The following is a 26,263-nucleotide window of genomic DNA, read 5'->3' as shown; positions in this document are numbered from 1 at the left end:
GACTGCTGGAAATTTGGCCATGATAAGTGGACTTCTGGCTAACTAAAATCATGCTGGACCACGGATGTTGCCACACCAGAGAGTGCAGGATTAGAGAGGTTCAACCTGTATAAAATATCTATTAATGGCACTAAATTGGAGTGGTTGTGAGCAGTATCTACAGTTACTACTGTATTGCTTTATTACAGAGAAATAATAAGAAAGGACTTAGGCTAGAAAAATGCAAAGCTATGTATTTGGTATTACTCATGAATATTCAGTGGATGGGAAGATTCTGAAAAATTGTCATGTCAGAACACTCTTGTGTTTATCTTAGACAATAAATTAGAGGTGAGATTGCATGGTAACATTGCAGTTGTAAAAGGATAGTGGACTATTGGGCTGAGAATTTAGAACCACTGCACTCTGCATCTGGCATTAGATAAACCCGGATTACTTTCCATAGCACTGGTCTTCACCAGGCATTGACATGGTGACCTCACAGACTTCTGCCTTATCTAATTTTGATAAATCTATATGATAGAGTAGAGTGGACAAAATGGCAGAAGTCAGTGACTAACCATGGAGAAGCTGGGAGTTTTGGAAAGAGGTTCCATCAGTAGCCCAATCTAACTGACCTGTCACAATAGTAATCAATGTGCCAGCAAGCACCTTATTTTTTTCATGATAGTGTGGGTTTGCTATACATCAGGGCTGGGGAATCTCTGGTATGCTGACCACATGTAGTTCATCTGGATTAGCCGCTGGCAGGCCACAAAACAGTTTGTTTGCCTGAGCATCCACAAGCACAGAGCTCTACTGCTCCCAGTGGCCGCTATTGCTATTCCCAGCCAATGAGCTGCAGGAAGTGCCTACCACTTCCCGCGGCTCCCATTGGCTGGGAATGGAAAACTATGGCCACTGGGAACTGTGCCACTCTGTGCCTGTGAACGCTCATGCAAACAAGCCATCTGGCAGCTCACCATCAGCTAACCCTGATGAACTGCATACGGCCAGTACGCTGGAAGTCCCCCACCCCTGTTACCAGTTCTCAAGATCAGCTCATAAACCAATTTGTCACTAATGGAACTTTCCCTTCGGCCCAATTATTCTACATCTGCCAGTTGCAGAGTTATCTGCATCTTTCTTGGAAGCAACTGCTGTTATCTACTATCAGACAGGATACTAATCTAGATGGGCAATTCACCTTCCCCACTTTGGCAGTTCCTGCGCTAAGCAGAACTATGGCAGGAATAGAAAAGCTCTTGCAGATACTCAAGGCAGACTTACAAAAAAAAAAAAAGACATAGGCTAAAATCTTTTGGATCTGTTTTTGGACAGAAGTCAGTGCAGTTAATGGCCTCTTTTGAAAGGTTTGTCCTTCTAGCTTACAGCTGAGTTAGATGATTCAATCCTGTAAAGTGCTTAGTGCTCAGTAGACGATAGTGCACAGCACCCTGCAAATGAGAACCCAGGGAGCTGCATCAAAAAGAAATCTGACATCTAAGTACCAAAAGGAAGAGGCTAGAGAACAAGAAAAGATAACTGCCAAGAAGATGAATAGATATATTTGATGGTGGACTTCAAAAGTGTTATTTTGCACTTTTTTTCTGCAATGCTCTGAGATGTAGTAAAGATTTCTGGTATCAAGCAGAAAGAGCACCCATTGCTCAGTTTAATTGGTTTTGTTTGTAATGCACAATAGTTGTAAATCAAATGGGATTTTGAGTTTATTTAATATTTATATCCATTTTCATAACGGCAATGGGCTCAAACCACAAAATTCAGATCTAGATTTTAAACATTTAGAGTTTGGTCTGGTTAAAAATAAGAGTAAACTATTAAATTCATTTTTAGCATTGGGTACTGAAAGCACCTGCAAAGTTCTGGGATGTTTGGATGTGGGATTTTGATTTGGGCCTATCTTTGATGTTTATGTATGGCTTGAGAGACAAGGAACATCTTCTGAATGATGATTCAGTCTTTGTTTTAAAGGGGTGGAGAAAAATCAATTATTTGTTGTGCACAATATAGTAGATGTTTAATAAACTCGTGCAAGCAACTTTTCTCATGTTCCTCCATACAGTATCTCAAGTAGTTTTGTTTACATATTCTGCTGCAGAAAAAGCTGATTGAGATGTGATATTAAGTGCAAAATGGGGCCTCACCTTAATAGCAAGCCTTAGGAGATCTGCCATTCAGTATCTTCCCCGCATCTATTTTCTTAAGTGTCAGGAAATAACAAACCAAGAGGTAACAAAACACACTAGCTATTCTCAACCTGCAATCAGTTTCTGCTAAATAAACCAGTAATCCAGAAAATAGCTGCTGACATGTTTGATTAGCATTTTGAATAAACAATGGCTGCAGCCAAAGTGTTTGATTAGCAGGGATGAGACCCCGCTAGCATCCCTTGTTGAGTGTTTGTTTCCCATTTTGATTTGCACCGCTGCAGGCAAAATGATTGAGGAATAGCCGTTAACCTCTGATATGTTAATGCCGAGTGTCAGGGCAAGTCTGTTACAAAATTAAATCAACCAAAAAATTATCTCAATGTACTGATGCCACAGTAATTAAATTATTTTTCCATGTCCACACTGCACTGCTTGTGCCACCAGTGTGGGTGCCCACAGCAGTGCTTGCATCGATGCAGAGATCTGTGCAGCATAGGTAGCTATCCCATTGTGCAACTCGCTACCATGCAAAGGGTTTGCCGTGTGGCAACCTGATTTCAATGTCTAGTGCTGTGGTTTTTTGAATCCCATAGTGTTTTGTGGCTAGGAAAGCAACTATGGGATGATGATCAGTGGCTGCAGAGCTTTCACCTGCTCAAGGCTACGTTCCTGGATGTGCGTGCGGAGCTCTCCCCAGCCTTTCAGCACAGTGACACCAAAGAGACAGAAGAAGCAAGTGGCAATCACTGTGTATTTTCCTCTACCTTGACTGGTCCCTTAAATTAGAATATATGCTAACACTTAATGCTAAACAATCTGTTCCATCTTGCATTATACTTTGATGCTGGGAATACCTTTCCCACACCCGAAGGAGAGCTCCATGTGGTTGGAAAGTTTGTATCTCTTACCAATAGAAGTTGGTTCAATAAAGACGTTACCTCACATAAGGACGGCTATACTGGATCCATCACCGCTGACAGGAGAGGGTAAAGAGGGCAATTGTACAGGGGCCCAGTGTTGCAAAAAGGCCTGCAGCTCCCGAGCGCTGCCAACTCTGGGCCTTTTGAAATGTTGTGGGAATTCCAACACTGCATTCTGGATGGCGCTAAGGATTGATTGCTTTCAGCCCCACCCCTTCCATTCTCAGCCCCGCCTCTTCCAGAGGCATGACGCCAGCGCCCCTTCACCCTGCCCCTGGTGGCTGTCAGTCTCACTGAATGGATCAGACCAAAGGTCCATCTACCCCAGTATCCTGTCTTCTGACTATGATCAATGCCAGTTGCCCCAGAGGGAAGGAACAGAACTGGTAATCATCAAGTGATCCATTCCTACCATCTGACAAACAGAGGTTAGGGATGCTATTCTTTTCCACCCTAGCTCACCCACCTTGTCTCTTCAGTCTTGCACAGTGCTTAATTTTTGATCCTCATAACCAGCACCTTAGAAAATTCTAAAATCAGATTCTAGATACAAATTTTGTATTTGCATCCATATCCACAAAAATGAGCCATGGATGTGAATATCTGCAGGGCTCTATCCACCTATAGATTTTTTTTTTTTTTTTTTTGGTAGTCATACCTAAAAAAAAAGGACTCAAATGTTATAGATAGGATTTCAACAGCTATCAATTTGTTCTCTTCTGACGCGCAGGTACTCCTGGAGTGAATTATAGTAATAATCAGGGTTTAGCAACACTACAAAACAGAGTAGTGCAGTAAGTGCAGACTAATTTAGCAAGTTGAAAATAATCAAAACACCAAGGGAGATTGTAGCTCGAAAGTATGTACCTAACTTAGAACATAACATCACTTGGATGTCATGTTTGCTCAATAGCTGTATAGCATGCATATTTGGCTCCAGGGACTGTAGTCATGCCAATAACTCATGGAGACCTTTGCTTCTCAATCTGCACTAAGGCTATATTCATGTCAGAATCTGAACGTCAACTAAATCACTCCTTGAATTATCCCTCCCATATGAGCACTGTAGGGGGAACTTGACATGATGAGGAATTGAACACTACCAGGTCCTAGGCTGAATTGCACTTTGTCCAGTTTAGGACGGGGAGAGGGCTCCAGGGACTGTAGTCATGCCAATAACTCATGGAGACCTTTGCTTCTCAATCTGCACTAAGGCTATATTCATGTCAGAATCTGAACGTCAACTAAATCACTCCTTGAATTATCCCTCCCATATGAGCACTGTAGGGGGAACTTGACATGATGAGGAATTGAACACTACCAGGTCCTAGGCTGAATTGCACTTTGTCCAGTTTAGGACGGGGAGAGGGCTAAGTCAGCTGTAAGCCAGCTTCATATTGCTGAGATTCTAGTGCTGTCTTGTTGTTACAGGCATAAAACAGAGCAGCATAAGGGATGCTTTACTTTGTGTTGGCTGGTAACCGCTCCCAATGGCTATTCTAGCAGTTGAGGGTTATCAAGTTACCGGGAAATCTCAGGCATGCCCATTTTCCCTGGCAATGCCCCCTATGCTGGTATGGTGTTGATAGATGAGTTGCTACCATGGCATTGCCTCCTTGAAGGATTCCCCTAGGCAGGCTGCAAAGCAGCTGCAGCCTGGCTAAAAATTGTGCATGCATAACCTACATATGTTATAGATAAAATGGTAAAAACCTGCAACTCCCCTCCCTGTTTTTTAAAAAAAGCAGCCCGTTATCTGCCCTCTCCCCATCCTGTTCTAGGATTAGCTTGCAATATCATTAATTGGAGTGCAGGAGAGAGCCCCCAAATGTGGTCTTTTTTGTTTCATGGAGTCGTCATAATGTACCAGTGTTGTCTTCAAGTCGTCATTGTCAAGTCCAAGTAGAGTCTCAAGTCTTAATTTAAAAAATGTCCAGTCACTTTTGTACAAGCCATCAATATTGGCATTTTTGGACAATTTTTTCACCAAGTTGATTTAACAAAATTAGCAAGTCTCAAGTTGAGTCTCAAGTCACAAACAATGAATCTGAGTTGAGTCTCCAGTTGTCACCTGGATGACTTAAGTCGGACTCGAGTTCAAGTCGTGGGACTCAAGTCAAGAACTCTGTAATGTACTTTGTTTTTCTTTTACTGCTTTACTGAATATTAACTCAAAGTTCTCCATGGTCATTTTTAACTCTCCACACAACCTTTTCTGAAATTAGGTGACTTTCAGGCATCTTCTACTTTGGGCCTTCACCTCTTTTTACTTTAGATGTGAGGAACATACATAATATATGTCAACCAGAAGTTGAGGTTATAGTTGAAGACTATTGTCCCTGTGAATGAAAGAGTTATCGAAAGTGAGATTGTACTCCCTGAAATATGGGCTAGCAGCATTGTTGCTCAACTGAGTTTTTAAACCAATGAGAAGAGATGAAAGTAAGGAGGTGCATTCCAGTGTGCAGTTTCTGCTAGAAATGGCTGAGCTGTGGCAAAAGCCAGATGAGGGCTATTTAAAGAGCTGGCAGAAACCTGGGTTGTGATAGGACAGTACCTGTAAGAAATTAAAGTTCCTTTCACTGTTACCTATGAGGCAACTATTTTCACTACAGACTAAGATATCTAGTATCTAGAAATATTACTACACCTTTTAAAAATTCTACAAGCAGACTGTAGAAAAGAATTGTCCTCTCTTGCTCTCAACTCACTGATTTATCTCAATTCTCCCAACCTCTTTTTTTGACTATTAATAAGTTTATTAATGCTTCTTTCTCCCTGCTGTTTCTGGCCTAGCATTTGACGATGGTCTGATTCAAAGGCCAATGAAGTCAGTGGAAGTAGTCTTGCTGATTTCAAAAGGCTTTGGAACAGGCCTGAAGCGAGCTCTCTTTTGGCACCTCTAAAGTGTGGGATGGATAGTCAGCTGAGGGTGAATTATAGTCAAAGGATGCCTGTTACAGTATCTCAGAAGTGACTTAAAAATCCATTCTTTTTGGGTGTGTGCTACAGAGTCATGGCAGTGATCATCTTCAGGCCTCTAAAAATGTAAAGAAACCAGTACCTCCAAACTCTCCTTGCTGGCTTCTATGTGCCAGTGGCAGTTCCTTCTGAAGTAACCATGCCTCCAAAACAGGGATGGTTGGAAAACGGTGACAGATTCTGTGAGGTATTTTATTTTTTAAAGGAAGGCTTCGTACATATTTGGAATCTGAGACATTTCAAGTAGCGCTACACAAAAATGTCTTAGAGGGGGCAGCAATGGCAGGCTAGCAACAGAAGGAATAGAACCCTTAACAAGAAGTGTGCATGTATGCCAGCCAAGAGAGTGGGGAGATAAAGCATAATGCATTGTTAGCAGAATACCTCAATTTCTGTCTTCCCTTACAAAGAAAAAAGTACAGATTTGGTGTTCTTGATACCATCATGCAGAAATGTAAGGACTATGCAGAGTACCACCTTCCTGATGTGCCATGCCCTAAGGTTTTGTGGGAAGAGCAAACAGGGAAGAGGGATGGGTCTGTTCCCAGACAACTGACTATGATGGATAGGAGGAGTATGGCCAGCACTCAATGATTCAAAGGTTAAAGCCAGGTAGCTAAGGGTGTTAGCAGGAAGCCAGAAGAACAAATGGGACATGATGCTGACATTTAAATTGTAAATATATACCTAGCTGTTTCTCTTTGTGTGCAAGTTCTAAGTTAGCAGCTGGAGTAAGAAGATGAAATAATCAAACAGAATTATCATGCTTACAAGAAATATTGGGCATGCAAATAGACTTGGCCTTGAAGTACGGATCATGAGTAGAAGGAAAATGTATATTTAGTTCCAATCAGGTTATTTTTCTTTATTTTGCTGTCTGGTTAAGCTTCTCTGTGTGAAATTCATGGGCCTCCCTCCCCCCATTCACTATACTAAGCCGTGCCCAGAGATCTCATTTTTAGATCTGTGTTTTAATTTGCTCTTTCCTCAGTTGCTGTGTAATGCCTAGCAACCAAGTATGCTTTATCAAGTACATCTTTTTGTTTTGTTAACGAAATTATCTTTTATAAGGTGAATATTTTATTCTTGTGTCCTGGAAGGTAACAGGAGGTCTATACATGTGCCTGCCTAGCCTGAGGTCAGCCATTACAGAGACAGTTTATTTTCTGTGGGTTTTTTCCCTCTTTTTCAAGCTCTCTTCTGGCAGAAGAGCTTGGGGGTACTGCTTGGGAAGAAATTCAAGTGTTTCTTACTTGTTTCAGGGTTTATTTAATTCACTTGATGGTGGCAGCCTATCTCCTAGAGCCAGGAATCTGACTCTGGGAAGTTTTTGTAAACAGAGCCTATAGAGGTAAGGTGTTTTTAAGGTCTCTTGTGAGCCCCCACCTTTTGCACTGAGTGCCAGAGTGGGGAACAGCCCTGACACTGGTGCATAGAGAAAAGATAGTTCTCTAGCACTGGTCATTCTAATCTACAGGCAGTCCCCGACTTACGCGGATCCGGGGCGAGAAAAGCTGCTCCGCGTCTCCCTGGTCTGCTGGGTGGGGGGACCCCCAGCAGACCAGGGAGACGTGGAGCAAAGCCGCGGAGGACACGGGCGGTGGGACAGCCCAGACGCGCCGCTGCCCGCATCCTCCGCGGCTTTGCTCCGCATCTCCCTGGTCTGCTGGGGAGGGGCGCAGCTAGTGCGTCCCGTCCCCCCCAGCAGACCAAGCTTTTCTTGCCAATGCCTGGGGTAGAGCAGCTGGGGTGCTGCCGGGTTGGTCCCCGAAGCACTGCGGGGACCTACCCGGCAGCGCCCCAGCTGCTCTGTCCCAGGCGTCCAGATTCAGCCGCTGTTGAAACTGATCAGTGGCTGATTCCAGGAAGCCCAGGGTAGAGCAACTCTGCCTTGGGCTTCCCGTAGTCAGCCGCTGGTCAGTTTCAGCGGCGGCTGAATCTGGACGCCAGTTCCGACTTACATACAAATTCAACTTAAGAACAAACCTACAGTCCCTATCTTGTACGTAACCCGGGGACTGCCTGTATTTTGTAAATTAAGGATGAGGCTGTGGCTGTTAGCCAGTGCCCGCTTGGAAGGTGGAAGTGAGGAAGGGTGGCTGCTGCCCACTGATAGGCACACCTAGAGAGGCTTTGTGCCTAAGGCAGGTATAATGGCCTCATTAGGGCTGCAGGACCATAGGTCTCATAAGCCCTATTTAATAGTGTGCAGCATGCACTTTCCCCAGCTATGCTGACCACAACAGCAAAATAGGGTCACACCCTCTTTCACCCCTTCCTCTCTGCCCATATTAAACTCCCCCATTCCTTGCATGCCAGGACTGCAAGGAAAGGATTGTGTTTAGACCCTGATCAGGGCAATACATTCATTTCAATTCTGTTACCACGTCCCTTCCATGCAAGGTGAGCACAATCTAGCTCAGATCCTTAATCTGATCTGATTTTAACATGCATGGGTAACAAGCAATAGAAAGAAATATTAGAGAATCCTTATTAAAGAATCACTAAGTGGGCATGGAAGGAAACAAAAACTGCAGAAACCTCCTCTACCTATATCTGAAAAGGGAAAGTTCCTGAGTTTTGGAAGGAAAAATCTGAGGGTAGTTAAAACCCTGCTAAGATAAGGAGTCATCAGGGCAGTTCAACTCCTGTTTACTTTCTGTGTATTCAACAATACTCTTTTCTGAGAGCTTAATTTCTATAGTGTGACTAGGCTTCATAAAAATCACTTTAATCGAAGACAGAACGCTGTATGCAGTCAGATCCAATACAGTGCTGTTTTACTTGATTTAAATGAGAAAGTTAAATCTCAGTCTAGACAGGCCTCTGTGTAGCCCCTGTGAATCTTACACCATCATCTCTGAATGTTTCTCATTTTCCAGACAAGCCCAGGGGATCTGCATCCCCCAATAAAATTCCTGTCTGCACTAAATTGCTTTTTTAGTAGTGATTTATACTTCAATAAAACTACATCACCAGAGGAAAATATCTTTAATTGTATAGCTGACATGACTTATGCAGGGCATATTTTCTGTGATTATTTATACAGAGGTTATAGGTCTTTGAGAAGAGAGTTGTAGGCCTCTGACTTTCATTTATGATGGGACCAGTGAAAGAGGAGGAAATCAACTGTAAATAAACACAACTGTCCAGTGTTGGCATCTGAAGTGGAGCTTGATTATAAGCTTCTTTGAAAAATAGAGGTGAGTCTGTACTGGATCATCAGATCTGACCCCTATCTCCTCTGGAATTTGAGTGAGTCCAGATCTGATCTTTGCAGCTCAGGCTTCTTTCTCTAATGAGCCAAACCAAAACACAATCTAAACACAGAGCTATTTGGTTTCATGCCAGGTTTCGGAACTATACTGTTACCATTCCTGTTAAGGGAAGACAGGATGTAGATGGTAGAGTTGCAGGAGAGACAAGAAGCAGTAGAAGAAGGCCTCTGGTCTACGCCATGACAGGCGGAGAATTATTTAATGTTTGCTATGAAATTAAGGACTTTCTGGCTATCAGAAGCTAGCATAAATTAACAACTCAAACTGCAGAACATCTGTCTTTGAAAGTTGCATGTGCACTGGTAGAGACAACATGAGTGCCAGGAAATGAGCTGGAGAAGGTGGCTTGTGTTTGTCTTATGAAATTTATCAGATCTCCTGATTTTTATAGAGGCAGCTCCAACATTTGGACCTTTTTCTTATATAGGAGCCTAATTGCTGTCTGGTCATCCTATTCCCCCACTCCTTTAACTGAAAACTGACATTCTGCCAGATACAGCCTACCCAATATCCAGATTATTTCAACTGTATGGTCTTGAGTTTTGATCTTGCTCACATCAGGGTAAACTAGGAATAACTCCACTGAAATTAATGGGCCTGATCTTTGGGTCTACCTGAGAGTTGCTCCACAGAAGACCTGAATGGATATGAAATCCATTATTCTGGTCCTCTCTCTGAACCTGGAGACTGTTCTGGGCCATTCCATAGTTGGAGCAATCTTAGGAGTTATGTTAATGTGTCCCCTATGTGCTGCAGCCGTACTGTTTTCTGAGATGGAATCCTCAATTTATGTGGAGTCACTTGTGTCAAAGGAATCCCTAGTTTGGAAGGTACAGGATCCCATCTGGCCCAAATAATTTATAGACAAGAGATCAGAATCAGAACTAATGCCTTTAATGGAAACACCCCTATAAATTATGGTAGCTAAGAACATTTTTTCTTCCCGGGTTTGCAAATGGATAGCCACATTTGAAACTCACATTTTGTCTGAATCTAAATTATTACCTGAAAGGTGGTCCAACTGTATAATTTGAGTGAGTCTGGTGGTGAATGAGATGACAGCCTGATCTAGTAAAATGGTCTGGGTTGCACAAATATTGCTTAATTATGACAATTGGCTTTGATCTTACACTGATAATTCAGTATAAAATTCCATAGAAATTAGTGGGAGTTTTATTTAATGACAGGAGTGTGGGACTGTGACCTGAACAATGACCCTGTTTCCAAACACTGGTAAAGCAGAACATATAACCTAAGAAGACTTCATCATACTTAGAAAGGGGTGGCATTTTCTGGCTGGGGAAGCAGTTATGATTTTCTTAGAAAGCACATGTAGCACAGGAGTGTCAGTTAATATGCTCCGTTCTTTATGTAGGCCAAGCTTGTAGGTGGTAGAAAAGGCAGAAACAGAGCCAAAATGCCATGACCCAAATACCCTGTCATTGCAGAACACTGCCCATCTATGGATTTCAAAGTGCTTTACAACCCTGAGGAAATTCACCCTCCCCCAGCCAACAGGAGACAAAGGATTCCTTATAGTCACTTCCTGCTGCCACAATCACCTCCTATATCCCCAACTCCTCCAGCCAAGGCTTGCACTCACCATGCTGTGTTTTACTCCCCCATGCACCTCCCACATCCCAAGCTGCCACCAAACCTTCTTTCTTTTTTTTAATCCCCTCATTCCCCACCTACTTGTTTGCTTTTCTTAGTCATCTTTTCCCCATGGCAGAAGAACTTGTGATGGACCTGCAAAGCAGTGACCTACAGCTCCCTCCTGCTTGTCCTCCCCCACCCCCCCTGCTTGTCCTTTTCCTTCTGCCAGGTGAGGGAAAAGGTCCTGAACCAGGGAGTGGCTGAGCTATGTTTGGGAGTAGTGGCTGCCTGGAGGCTAAGTGTGGTGAGGAAGGTGAAGCAGTGGCCAGGAGGCAAGCTGGGAGCTGGAGGCAGGAACCAATGCAGGGCTTTGTGTAGAACAGGTAGACTGTGATTGCCAGATACTATGACTGGACGCAGGTCTGCGTGTGGGACTTGGAGGGAGCACCAGGAGATTTGCATTGAGCCAGTGCAGAAGGGCCCTAATGAGACTCTAACTGAACCTGGCCTGGAGGCCTGAAAGCCTGTATTGCTCTATTACCTAGAATAGAGACTGGACTGGAGAGGATACCTTAGGCACCTGGGCTGAAGAACCCTGACTCCTGATTGGACTGTCCCCAAGGGCCCACACAGGGCCCACCATTACTCACTTTGAACTGTAACCACATAAGCCTCTGTATGTATCTAGAGTATTTGCAATCTTTCCTTTTTCTTGCCAGCCCTAGTAAAATAGCTTTTCCCATAGCCACGTGCCTGAGGTGATTGGGATCCAAAGCCTAGCTGCCAAAGCACTGATGGTGTTTGCCTACGAGTCGTAGGACATTTGGTATGCTGTTGAACCCCTAGAGATTTGGGGGATGGAGGGGCAAAGGTAAATGGTTTTTGCCTGACTCAGGCAGTGTATGGAGGGAGTGCAAGCCTCACTCCTACTCATTCAGTATAGCTCCTGAGCTGCTATCCTGGTCCTGATCTCCACAGTACATACACTCAACTCTCTCAAAGCACTTCTGTTGACATGCAGTTTCATTAGTTGACTCACTGCAACTAATGGGATTAAAGTATGCAAATGAGCTCACAGAAGGGAGTGGAGTGTTATCTCTGATATCATAATGCTACCATTCAGTCAACAGCAGGGTGAGCTAAATGGGCACTATTTTGGGAAACAAGGATTCCAGTTTCTCAATTGCTTCTACAATCAGGTTTCTTCCCACTGATGCTTAGAACATTTCCTGAAATCTTGGAATTGATTGTATGTATTCTTCAAAAATTATCATATTACAGACAGACACACACATGCCAATTACCAATTCAAACAAATTAGATTTTACAAAGATTACTGACACACTTACTAGAACAATGTGTTTTAATGTATTCTCTGCATGGGGAAATATTCATGGCTACGTGTTTACTAAGAATATAGCTACAATTATGGCTTACCGTTCCATCCAATATCCAAAAAAAACCAGAGATACTGATTCTTAAACTTAAGGAGGACTGGTTGCAGTCAGTCCTAACAGTGAGCAGTCAGAGTTCTAAATAAGGTGGGTGTTTGGTGCATTGTTTAAAAGGACAAAGTATTTCCTTGCTGAGTTTAATTTTAAAAAAATTGCTTAACTTGAATTAAAATGAATTTTAACTTAATTGAAAAGGAAACTTACCATTATGCAATGTTTCTGATGTTCCACCTACAGCATGTTAATCCAAGGAACACAGGAGCTCTGTATCTTGAAGATAACAATCTCTATAGGAAATCTGGCATTTTAGTAGGCTTGCTAATTTTTGTCCTTTCTATTGTAGGTCGTCTTTTTGCTTCCAGGATTTCCTTGTTCCAAATATTTCTAACTGGACACATGCACTTTGTTCTTCTGAAACAAAAGGTCATTAAAACACAGTGATGCATAAAATCAAAGAGGGAAAATCTCTTCTCATTACATTACCAGCCTGCCAATTCAATCATTTTGAGCTGTACTGGATTCCCTACAAAATTCCTGCTGATGCACAGGAATAAGCTCAGATGGATCTCACTTCTGAGATGTGTCTTTTAATAATCTTGCCAGTGCCCAAAAACTAAATCCTTTCTTCTCAGTTAGCAGCACTAGTTCCTTATATGCATTTCAGAAGATTAGGCTGTTTTGCAGGAAGATAATTTATCTATGCCTATCTGAAAAACTTTGGTGTTTTGCCCCTTTGTTCAAGCACCTCGTGGGATTTTATTATTATAGTCACACTGAGCCAATAGAAAGTTTTCTTTAATCAAAGAAGCATTCCAGAAACTATTTGCAGCTCAAACATTATAATGTTATGATAGTTCATGAGAACTCAAAACTATAATTAGCTAGAAAATTGCAAACCAAAGTGAAACCAACTACTCTGTTTTCATTGCACATTCTGGGAGAAATACAAAGGATAAGGAGCAGAAATTGGGAAAAGTAAACTGGATTTTAAAAAAATCAGTTTTAATAGCTAAGGTGATATTTGTATTTATTTTAATTGTATTCCAATAGGTCCTGATCACTAGGTTCTAACTGGCACTGTACAAATCATATAAATATAAAAGATTCTGTATGCACTGAAGAGTTGATAATCTAACTTTTTAATTTTAAGTGTCCTGCAGTAGCTCACAAGCATACGTGCCAACCTCAGAACTATTAAGAACAAGAGTATATACCCAAATTGGCTGAGAGTTCTGTACTGGATTTCATCAACCAATTATCAAACATAACATGGAGTCTCAAAGAGTCTGTTTTGCCAACCAAGTGATCATAACTTTGTGACCTTACACCCAAGAATTACAGTGGTGGGTGGAACAGGTAGACAGATTTGCCAGACACATAGCAATATTCAGGTCACTCCCAGAACCAAAAGACCAGTCATTTACCCAAGGTCAATTGCATCTTAGATTTCACACCAAAGCCAGTGATTGTAACCAGTTCTATGATAAACTATCCAAATGTGTACAGTTCATGAAAAGAAAACAAAAAAATTATTTATAGGTTTGCAGAAGATAAGCCTGAACACACAAATTAGTTACAATCTTAAATTTCAAAAGACAATAGAAGCTTCTATAAAAAACAAGATCTATATGTCTCTTATGGTTAGCCCAGACTAAGCGCTGTGATTCTCTTCCTTATATCTAGAAAACCTTGCTCCTCAGAGTCCAAGCAACATAGAATCATAGAATAATAGGACTGGAAGGGACCTCAAGAGGTCATCGAGTCCAGCCCCCCGCCCTCAAGGCAGGACCAAGCTCCGTCTACACCATCCCTGACAGATGTCTATCTAACCTGTTCTTAAATATCTCCAGAGAGGGAGATTCCACCACCTCCCTTGGCAATTTATTCCAATATTTGACCACCCTGACAGTTAGGAATTTTTTCCTAATGTCCAATCTAAACCTCCCTTGCTGCACTTTAAGCCCATTACTCCTTGTCCTGTCCTCAGAAACCAAGAGGAACAAATTTTCTCCTTCCTCCTTGTGACACCCTTTTAGATATTTGAAAACCGCTATCATGTCCCCCCTTAATCTTCTTTTTTCCAAACTAAACAAGCCCAGTTCATGAAGCCTGGCTTCATAGGTCATGTTCTCTAAACCTTTAATCATTCTTGTCGCTCTTCTCTGTACGCTTTCCAATTTCTCCACATCTTTCTTGAAATGTGGCACCCAGAACTGGACACAGTACTCTAGCTGAGGCCTAACTAGTGCAGAGTAGAGCGGCAGAATGACTTCACGAGTTTTGCTTACAACACACCTGTTGATACAACCTAGAATCATATTTGCTTTTTTTGCAACAGCATCACACTGTTGGCTCATATTCAACTTGTGGTCCACTATGACCCCTAGATCTCTTTCCGCCATGCTCCTTCCTAGACAGTCGCTTCCCATCTTGTATGTATGGAACTGATTGTTCCTTCCTAAGTGGAGCACTTTGCATTTCTCTTTATTAAACCTCATCCTGTTTACCTCTCACCATTTCTCTAACTTGCTAAGGTCAGTTTCAATTATGTCCCTATCCTCCAAAGAAGTTGCAACCCCACCCAGTTTGGTATCATCTGCAAACTTAATAAGCGTACTCTCTATCCCAATATCTACATCATTGATGAAGATATTGAACAGTACAGGTCTCAAAACAGACCCTTGAGGAACTCCACTTGTTATCCCTTTCCAGCAGGATTTAGCACCGTTAACAACAACTCTCTGACTACGGTTATCCAGCCAATTATGCACCCACCCTATCTAAGTTATATTTGCCTAGTTTATCAATAAGAATATCATGCGAGACCGTATCAAATGCCTTACTAAAGTCTAGGTATATGACATCCATCGCTTCTCCCTTATCCACAAGGCTCGTTATCCTATCAAAGAAAGCTATCAGATTAGTTTGGCATGACTTGTTCTTCACAAGCCCATGCTGGCTATTCCCTATCACTTTATTACCTTCCAAGTGTTTGCATATGATTTCCTTAATTACCTGCTCCATTATCTTCCCTGGGACAGACGTTAAACTGACCGGTCTGTAGTTTCCTGGGTTGTTCTTATTCCCCTTTTTATAGATGGGCACAATATTTGCCCTTTTCCAGTCTTCTGGAATCTCCCCTGTCTGCCATGATTTTTCAAAGATCATAGCTAAAGGCTCAGATACCTCCTCTATCAGCTCCTTGAGTATCCTGGGATGCATTTCATCAGGACCTGGTGACTTGCTGACATCTAACTTTCCTAAGTGATTTTTAACTTGTTCTTTGTGTATCCTATCTTCTAAACTTACCCTCTCTCTGCTTGTATTCACTACGTTAGGCACACCTCCAGACTTCTCGATGAAGACTGAAACAAAGAAGTCATTGAGCATCTCCGCCATTTCCAAGTTTCCTGTTACTGCTTCTCCCTCCTCACTGAGCAGTGGGCCTACCCTGTCCTTGGTCTTCCTCTTGCTTCTAATGTATTTATAAAAGGTCTTCTTGTTTCCCTTTATGCCTGTAGCCAGTTTGATCTCATTTTGTGCCTTTGCCTTTCTAATCTTGCCCCTGCATTCCCGTGTTGCTTGCCTATATTCATCCTTTGTTATTTGTCCTAGTTTCCATTTTTTATAGGACTCCTTTTTTATTTTGAGATCATGCAAGATCTCCTTGTTAAGCCAAGCTGGTCTTTTGCCATATTTTCTATCTTTCCTACACAGCGGAATTGTTTGCTTTTGGGCCCTTAACAACGTCCCTTTGAAATACTTCCAACTCTCCTCATTTGTTTTTCCCTTCAGTCTTGCTTCCCATGGGACCTTACCTACAAGTTCTCTGAGCTTATCAAAATCTGCCTTCCTGAAATCCATTACCTCTATTGTGCTGGTCTCCATTCTACCTTTCCTTAAGATCATGAACTCTATTATTTCATGATCACTGTCCCCTATACTGTCTTCCACTTTCAAGTTCTCAACTAGTTCCTCCCTATTTGTTAAAACCAAATCCGGAACAGCTTCTCCTCTGGTAGCTTTTTCAACCTTCTGAAACAGAAAGTTGTCTCCAAGGTTGAAAAAGCTACCAGAGGAGAAGCTGTTCCGGATTTGGTTTTAACAAATAGGGAGGAACTAGTTGAGAACTTGAAAGTGGAAGACAGTATAGGGGACATATTAGTAGGGCTTATTCCCTTCCCCTGAGTATCTTTTGTTCTGAGCTGCAAACTCTGCTTATGAATGGAATTTCACTTGTATGACTCATCTCCATTGGGGGAAAAACACAAAGCAACAAAGACTTTTGTCCTCTTTAATGCCCCACACTAGTTTGTCTGGTGTCCAAAGGCCATCCCTATTGAACAAGACATAAGAAAATAAGGACGATACTGAGACTGACCAAAGATCCATCTAGCTCAGTATCCTGTTCTCTGACAGTAGCCAATGTCAAGTGCCCCAGAGGGAATGAACAGAATAAGTAATCATCATATGATCCCTCTCCTGTTATCCCATTCCCAGCTTCTGACAAACAGAGGCTAAGGACACCGTTCTTTACCCATTCTGGCTAATGGCCATTGAGGGACCTACCCACCATGAATTTCTCTAGTTCTTTTTTGAATTCTGTTAAAGTCCTGGTCTTCTCAACATCCTCTGACAGAGTTCCACAGGTTGACTGTGGGTTGTGTGAAGAAATACTTCCTTTTATTTGTTTTAAATATGGTACCCATTAATTTAATTTGGTGAGCCCTAATTCTTGTATTATGGGAACAAGTAAATAACTTTTCCTTATTTATTTTTTCATACAAGTCATGATTTCATAGACCTCTAACATATCCACCCTTAGTGTCATCTTTTGTAATATGAAAAGTCCCAGTCTTTTTAATCTCTCCTTATATGGCAGCTGTTCCAAAACCCTCATTGTTTGTAGTTACCCTTTTCTGAACTTTTCCAGTGCCAATATTTTTTTTTTTTGAGATGTGAGCACTTTTGCATGCAGTATTCAAGAAGTGGGTGTGCCATGGATTTACATAGAGGCAATAAGATGTCCTCTGTCTTTTATTCTCTAGTCTCCTTTTAATTATTGTTAACATTCTGTTTGCTTTTTTGACTGCTGCTGCACATTGAGTGGATATTTTCAGAGAACTATCCATAATGACTTCAAGATCTTTCTCTTATGTGGGAACAGCTACGTTAGTCCCCATCATTTTGTACTATAGTTGGGATTGTTTTCTCCAATGTTCATTACTTTACATTTATCAACCTTAAAATTCATTTGCCGTTTTGTTGCCCAGTCACCTAATTTTGTGAGATCCTTTTGAAGCTTTTCACCGTCTGCTTTGGACTTCACTATCTTGAGCAGTTTGGTATCATCTGCAAATTTTGCCACTTCATTGTTCACCCCTTTCTTCAGATCATTTATGAATATGTTGAATGGGGATTGGTCCCAGTGGCACACTGCTAGTAATCTCTCTCCAGTCTGAAAACTGACCATTTATTCCTACCCTTTGTTTCCTATCTTTTTACCAGTTATCAGTCCTTAACAAGATCTTCCCTCTTATCTCATGACAGCTTACTTTACATAAGAGCCTTTGGTGAGGGACCTTGTCAAAGGCTTTCTGGAAATCTAGGTACACTGTATGCACTGCATCTCCCTTGTCCACATACTTATTGATCTCCTCAGAGAACTAATAGATTAGTAAGGCATGATTTCCCTTTACAGAAACCATGTTGACTTTCCCCCGACAAATTATGTTCATCTATGTGTCCGACAACTTTATTCTTTACTATAGTTTCAATCAATTTACCTAGTACTGACATTAGACTTACTGGTCTGTAATTGCCAGGATCAATTCTAGAGCCCTTTTTAAAGATTGACAACGCATTTGCTATCTTCCAGTCATTTGGTACAGGAGATGATTTAAAGGATAGGTTAGAAACCACAGTTAATAGTTCTGCAATTTCACATTTGAGTTCTTTCAGAACTTTTGGGTAAATGCCATCTGGTCCAGTGACTTGTTACTGTTTAGTTTATCAATTTGTTCCAAACCCTTCTCTAATCTGGGACACCTCAATCTGGGACAGTTCCTCAGATTTGTCATCTAAAAAGAGTGGCTCCGCTTTGGGAATCTCCTTAACATCCTCAGCCATGAAGACCGATGCAAAGAACTAATTTAGTTTCTTCTCAATATACTTATCCTTGAATACTCCTTTACCATCTCAATCACCCAATGGGCTCGTTGGTTGTTGAGCAGTTGTTGACTGCTTCTGATGTTAACAAAAATACATAACACCTTTTGGTTGGAGACCAGAATATCATACAAAGCAATGTCTCTTTCTTTGGCTGGTGATTTACACAGTTACAAAGGTTTACAATACAAATGCTCAGATATTATAATATGGGACACAGATGTTAAACATGAGATTAATGCAGGCACTAAATTACAAGAATCCTGTAAAGTCTAAACACTAACCCCATTCCTATCATTCGAATACCTATTTAAACAATACTAGCATAGGTGAGCCAGACAGATTCTAGCTGTGTATTGGTCAGTATTCATTTGGTGCTTGGCCTGGCATCGGCTATGCCAGAATTACAGTGACAATATCTCATGCATAGGGATTTTTCAAGCTTTGTTTATGTCTTCAGCAAACCAAACAAAACATTGCTGAGGTTCCATTGTTATCCACCAATGGTGATGTATGGAATTTATTTTCCATTAATTAAGGTATTTGTGATATGCAGATCCTTGTCTATGGGTTATCAGGGAGAGATTAATATTCATGCCCTGAGTAGGAGTTAGGTTTCCTGACAATCCCTGTATTGATATCATGCAGTTGAAGTCTGCTCCCAATCTGCAGCTGGGACCAGGCTTGGATGGTGTATTAAGTAATTCCCCCAGCATGCTACAAAAAGGTTGGACTGGTAGATATTTAGGTTAGCTTGCATTTGGGTCAGTTCACTTTATAGAAAGGTGAAAATTGAGGTTGAGAAAAAGCATTCTATGGTCAGATGCAAACTTTGGTTGCAAAGAGCTGAACTTTGTTACTTTAGCTGTTAGAAATCAGTCTGGAGGGCTCCTAATTGAATACCGTATTTTCCGGTGTATAAGGCTACTGGGCATATAAGACGACCCCCTAATTTTTTAGTTAAAAGATAGGGTTTCGTCTTATACCCCAGCGCCCCTCCGCCTCCCCGGCTTTGCTCCCGGTGTCCCTGGTCTGCTGGAGACGGTCCCCAGCAGACCAGAGGCACCGGGAGCAAAGCCGCAGCAATGGCGGGGTCCTGCGCCTCTGAGGCTTTGCCAGAGCAAAGCCTCAGAAGCGCGGCACCCCACCGCCGCTTCGGCTTTGCTCCCGGTGCCTCTGGTCTGCTGGGGACCGTCTCCAGCAGACCAGGGACACCGGGAGCAAAGCCTCTGAGGACGCCCCGGCAGCAGGACAGCCCCGGCGCGCCTGGGCTGCCCCGCCGCCGGCTTCCCCCGAGGCTTTGCAAAGCCACAAAGCTGTATACCCGGCGTATAAGACGACCCCCAATTTTTGGGGGATGTTTTTTAACATCAAAAGTCGTCTTATACGCCGGAAAATACAGTACTCAAACTGCGAGTAGTCCTACAGTAGATTTGATTTGACTGGACTTTGACGACCCTACTAACACTTGTCATTTGTACCCTGAAGTTAGTCTAGTTCCACAATGACAGTGGTCCACGTGACCTGTTGTGAGGACATAAAAAAAGTTGTAGTGTCCTTTTAAATTCTACAGTGTCACAGTTTCCCATGTTTATAACATGCATAGAATTCAGACTACTTATTTTTCCCCTTGAATTTTCAAGACTGTACTAATGTTTTATGCAATATTTATGCAGAACAAGACTATAGTAAACGAGGGAGAAATTACTAACTTCTAAAACTGTAGTTACATCAATTCAGAAAAATACTTAAAAAAACCCTAAACTTGCAACAAATCTGTTTGGTTGTATGTAGGGTCTTTCAGTCAGCAGCCAAACCACTAGTAAAAGTCATGCACACTGTCGTCTGATTTCTCTCTTCCCAACAAATGAGGAAAACTGATGGCTTGGCAAGCATTTTTTCAGTCTGTCTGGATATAAATTGCAGAAGTAGCAGTTCCTATGGAAGAAAAAAGTGACTTTTTTGTGGACAACAGCCAACTTTTCACTTTCTTTTGACTCTGGCTTCCAAAAAGATAAGATCTGCTGACTGAACACAATTCCATAGCCCTACTCCAAATTATACTACTTTAAAATCACCATCTATTTCTTAAAGTCTGGGATTTCACTGCACACTTTAAACAGTAAGCTGTTTTCTGTGGATGTACAGAAGTATCTAGTTTTAGGTAAAATATCTGGATGAGTTTTAAAGTATTCATCCAATACCAAATATAAACAAAAAGACTAGCCCCTGCAAAATTGCACCAACTGGGGGTATATTATCTCATAGGACAATGAAGGTCCTTAATATTTACCAGCTCAGTTTTGAATCTGTCTCCCATTCCACCACAACCCCCATTCTTCCTTCTAGCCTTCTCTCCTCGTTTCCCACCCCTCTAAACTCAGAGCATACTAGTAACATGTGGCCTTACCACACTGAGTGGAAAAGAGGAGAATCATTTTTTTTCCACACAGCCTCCTTCCTCAGCAGCATGGCAACATCTCTTCTCTTATAAATTTTCCCCTGAAGAGGATTCACCTCTCTTGTCTTGCCCAGAAACACACTCTTTGCTCAGCTTTCCTTGTTCTCTCTGAGCAAGTTTTGCTCTTATAATTTAGTTGACACTGTACAGGACTTTTCTACATGGGGAAACTTACTGGTATACCTGTATTGCTATAGTTATACAGTTATAACTCCCCATGTGGATGCTCTTATTTCAGAATAACAGTTCCTTTGTACAAGTGTAGCTTTTTTTTCAGGTGTAGCTGTTTGGAAAACCTAAACCAGAAAAGGTCATTCTTCCAGCACAAAAATGTCCACAAGTGGCGTTGAACTGGTATAACTACACCAGAACAGTTGCACGGGTAAACTTCCCCATGTAGACACAAACCCAAGGGTAGGCAGAACACAGGAGGCACTGGTCAAAGAAATGTTGAGACAGGCAAAGTGCTGCTCAATGTGATTCTACATTGACCTAACTGGTATGTGCGCCACTCATGGGAGAACAGATGGTGGAGAAAGCCAAAGAGAAGGTAGAAATAATAAAGACAGAGAAAGGGAGAAGAACCAGGTTCAACTTCCCATACAAGAAAAGGCCTAGTACTCACCTCTGAGAATACCACAACACTTTATGCTAAGACATATCCATCAGCTGTCAAAGATTGTAGCAGAGAGAGGGTTAAAGTATTTTTAGAGACTTTACTAATACCTTAAACTGGCACCCCAGGAACTAAAGGCGACTACTGTAGCTTTAGTTTTATACAGCTATATCATAGTTACAGTTCAGTGAACCACATGCCACTCCCGAGGTGAGTAGAGGTTTCTCAAATAACTGCACCAGGATTATTATCCTTTCATTTTAATTAATACGTTCATTTTCCCCAGTCCACCCCGAGGCATAGAATTAGTTTCCCTTGCCAGCTGGAATCCAAAGCAAAGCTATTTCTCTACGATCTATGTGGCTTACCATGGTAAATCATAACATAATGATGGAAAGACAGATCCAATTAAATTCTTAAAAAAATTCAACTCGTCAGCTGTGTTTGAGGAAGCAAGAAAAACATAAAACATTGCCACTCTCCTCAAGAAAAGTACAACATTGTACTGCAGCAGTATAAGGGTGCCAATATATTCTAGATGATTATACTTTATACCCTTTCATTGGACTAAAGAAAGAAAACAAGGTGCTTCTGTAATGCATCCACTCTCCCACAAGACACTTTTTTCTCTAGTATAATGAACAGACACAACATGTTTTTGCTACACACAAACAGATTATTGGTAGTTCGAGGCTGATCTTTTATTTGCTTTTAAGTTTTTTTCAGTTTATTTTGAATGTTGCTGCTTCAGATTCCTGTTGCTCTCCTAGAAGTTACAAAAAGTCCTTTGTGCTGAATGAAATGGTGCAGGCGGCAGTTAGATTCTAATTGGAAAAGCAGCCTGGGCTATCAATGGGATAGACTGTCTCTGCAGTCTAATAGACAGCAGTGGGAGGAGATGAAAGTACAAAAAGAAGTAAAATGTGCTGTTAAAGATCATAAAGCACAACTGCAGGAAAGCCAAGACTAGTAACCAACTCTCCTGAGTCCTAGGCCAGTGGCTTGTTTGTTACATTATTGTACCACTCTAACAGAGCCAGACTCTGTGTTTTGGCTCCCTATATAGCTGCTATATCAGGACATGAGCTTCCTGGGATACCGCATTTAAGGAAAGGAGGCTATGGCCAGAAGGACACTTCTGGCAAATTGTGGATGTCTGGGTAGGAGATAAGTTAAAAGACAAGCTCATTTACAGTGGGGGAAGGAGAAAAGAGGCGCTGGAGACTGGGCAGGAAAATGGAGAGAGGTGACTTCACCCTAGCAAGAGTGAGCCTTGTCCAAAGGATGTTTGGGTAATTTGCAGAGTTTTGTGGTTCTGAAAATGCATGGAGGTTGTTATGACACAAGACCATGGATCTTGTGAATAGAGGATTACACAGGAATGATGAGTGAATTGATAGTTCTGTCCATAGCTAAGTTTGTCTGACACTGTTCATGATCAGACCCTGTTTTCAGTTGCTTATAACTTTGCTTATAACTTGGCCCATCTTTAACCATTTGGGCTGATATACAGGCAGTCCCCGAGTTATGCGGATCTGACTTATGTCGGATCCGCAGTTATGAACGGGGCCCTCCCTCTCCCTGGTCTCCAGCAGACCAGGGGGACGGGGAGCAAAGCGACGGAACACGCGGGCAGCAGACAGCCCAGATGCATCTGGGCTGTCCGCTGCCCGCGTGCTCTGTGGCTTTGCTCTGCTTTGCTTCCCGTCCCCCTGGTCTGCAGACCAGGGGGACCGGGAGCAAAGCGGCGGAATACGCGGGCAGCAGACAGCCCAGATGCGTCTGGGCTGTCAGCTGCCCGCGTGCTCCGCGGGTTTGCTCTGCTTTGCTCCCCGTCCCCCTGGTCTGCAGACCAGGGGGACGGGGAGCAAAGCAGAGCAAAGCCGCGGAGCCTGGGGTTCTTAAGTTGAATCTGTATGTAAGTCAGAACTGGCGTCCAGATTCAGCCGCTGTTGAAACTGATCAGTTTCAGCAGCGGCTGAATCTGGACGCCAGTTCCGACTTACATACAGATTCAACTTAAGAACAAACCTACAGTCCCTATCTTGTACGTAACCCGGGGACTGCCTGTATTCCATGGCAGGTGTCTGCCTCAGGCTGAATGTTTCTGAGAAGTTTCAGCAGAAAGTTGCAACCATTTCCAAGACTGAAATTAGGGGAAAAAAATGTTGGTTTGTTCATATTAAACAAAACAAAACACCTTATAATAAGTTTATTAATACATTATGCTTCGGTAGCGGGACATGAAATTTTGCAAGGCAGGCATCCTTGTATCAAGGAGGTGCCTTTTGATGAAAGTGTGATCAAGTTTGGCCAGGTTGTAAACCTTTTTAGGAAAAAACCTTCAATTTGCACATGCTTAATAGAGACTTGTTAGAGGTTGGAAAGTAAATTCTCCAAAGATTTTATTCGGAGTAAACATGCTCTGTCTCCTTATAATTCAGTATCAGACTAGGCTGCTAAATTTAGATGAATTTAAATCAGTATGTCCAGATAACTTGCATCCAAGAGTTTTACAAGAACTTGTTAAAGAGCTCACTGGACAATTAATACTGATTTTTCAATACATCTCAGGGTACTGGGGAAGTCCCAGAAGACAAAGACAACTGATGTTGTGTCAATAATTTAAAAGGGTACACATGATAATGATTACATCTGTCTGGCATCTATTCCAGTTAAAATCATGGAATGGCTGATACAGTACTCATTTAATAAAGCATTACAGGCAGGTGGTATAGTTATGACAATCAACATCTTAGGAAAAACAGATCCTTTAAGATCAACTTGTAATCTCATAAATTCAAGTTTGGTTGATACAGAAGTCTGATTTAACTATTAACTTTATCATATGTCATGTATTTCTAGTTTTTAATCCACATAAAATTAACATAGCACACATTACGTAAATTAAAAAACTAATCTCAAAATGTAAATGTAAACAAGGAATCATCACTGAGTAAGTGTCTCTTTCTCATGGGGTCCTGCAGGAAACTACTTTTGGACACTAATACAGAGTGATCTGGATTGCTTGGTAAACTGGGTATGAGCAAGCAAAATGTGTTTTAACATGGATAAATGGAAAAGTATACATTTAGGTGCAAAGAATGTAGGCAATACTTATAGGATGGAGGGACTATTTTGCAAAGCAGTGACTCTTAAAAAGATTTTGGAGTCATGGTAGATAACTAGCTGAACATAGCATTCTACTGAGAGCACATGACCAAAAGGGATCCTTGGATACATAAACAAGGGAATCTGGAGTAGGAGTAGAGAGGTTGTTTTTCTCTCCACACATTCTTGGAAAAGCCATTGGCAAAGCGTATGCCTCAGCCCCTCTTCATGTCTGATCTACAGGGAGGATAACCACCTACTGCCAATATCGACTAATTCATTAGTTCAAGGGATAGAGAGATCTGTGCTGTATATCAAAGGGTCTTAACTTTGCAGATGATTCTAGCTGGGGGTGAGTGTGGTTCCACATGATAGAATTTCTGAGACTTTTTAGTTAAATTAAGAAATCACATTTAAAATGCATTAAAAGGACAAAGCAAAGTTAAGCACTCGAGTTATAAAATGGCAGAATTAAGGTTGCTTGCCTCTTCTGAATATGAATTATGTAACCGTTTAATTATATGATCATATGTTGTTTTTCTCCTGCTTCATTCAGAGAATAGGTAATATTTTATCCTTTGTTCATCTTCCTCATTCAGTATGTCCAAAGACCCTATTTAACTATTGAGATTATTAATTTCCTTCTCAGTCTTTCACTGGTGTTATCACCATGGGTATATCTATACTACATGGCTCTGTCGGCAGAGCCATGTAGTGTAGACATACCCCATGTGTCTCAAGGTTACACAAATATTAACAAACTTATCTTCACAACATGCCTGAGGAATGAGCTGGTGTTATTTATCTCCATTTTAGTCTAGGACAGCAACAGGCAACCTGGGTTAGTGAGTGGGCTGTATGAGTGGCCCTCCATCTCAGTGGGTCACAAGATTGTCATAACCAAGATGGTCCCCCAAAGATAGGCTAGTTTTGCCAAGTGCACTTGCTTACCTAGAATTTGTGGGGTGTGCCAACAGAACAATAGCAGCATTTTGATTGGATGCAGAGGGAAAGCACGATTAATGTTGTGTGCAATCAGCATGCACCTCTCTTCATATTGCCTTGCTTTACATGAATGTCACTTTAGTTAAGATAGGGAAAAAAACTATGCAGATGGAAACCAGCGGAACCTGGCAATGATGCTTGTGGGCAATGGTAAAATATGTCTTGCAGACCACACGTAGAACCCCAATGGGATGCAGATTGCCCACTACTGCTCTAGGACATAGGTAAATTAAGGTTAACATTGATCTTAGCTACTTTTAAGTGCCTGATCTGAGATACGTAGGGCCTGACTTTTTTAAGTGTAGTTGACATGTTTACTCTTCTTAATATATTAGAAATACAGCAGTCTGACTTGCATTATACGTATGAATACCCAGAACTTCTGCATATCAAGTCCTAAGTGTTTCAGCACAGAGACTCAGAAATTGAGGATCACACTTTGCTTTCCCAATATCACATAGAAACTCTGGCAGAGGCCAGGATTGAATTCAATTCGTTAATCATAAAACAGAAGAACGT

At 41.8% G+C, this 26,263-nt stretch overlaps 1 protein-coding gene across 2 annotated transcripts in view; it reads right to left on the bottom strand.

Moving 5' to 3' along the window:
* NEDD9 (neural precursor cell expressed, developmentally down-regulated 9) overlaps positions 1-26,263 on the bottom strand; it is a 153,492-nt gene that overhangs the window by 99,308 nt on the left and 27,921 nt on the right. The window contains exon 2 of one of the 2 annotated variants that reach the window (XM_075921258.1): positions 12,588-12,794. In XM_075921258.1, the coding sequence (XP_075777373.1) occupies positions 12,588-12,590 (3 nt within the window). In that variant the 5' untranslated portion in view covers positions 12,591-12,794. Of the gene's footprint in view, positions 1-12,587; positions 12,896-26,263 lie in introns of those variants that run through there. The other variant, XM_075921259.1, reaches the window with a different exon arrangement.

This window comes from Pelodiscus sinensis, chromosome 2, assembly GCF_049634645.1.
Source record: "Pelodiscus sinensis isolate JC-2024 chromosome 2, ASM4963464v1, whole genome shotgun sequence".
Lineage (NCBI taxonomy): Eukaryota > Metazoa > Chordata > Testudines > Trionychidae > Pelodiscus > Pelodiscus sinensis.
The sequence above is the reverse complement of the archived record's forward strand: the minus strand, read 5'-3'. Positions and strand labels throughout refer to the sequence as shown.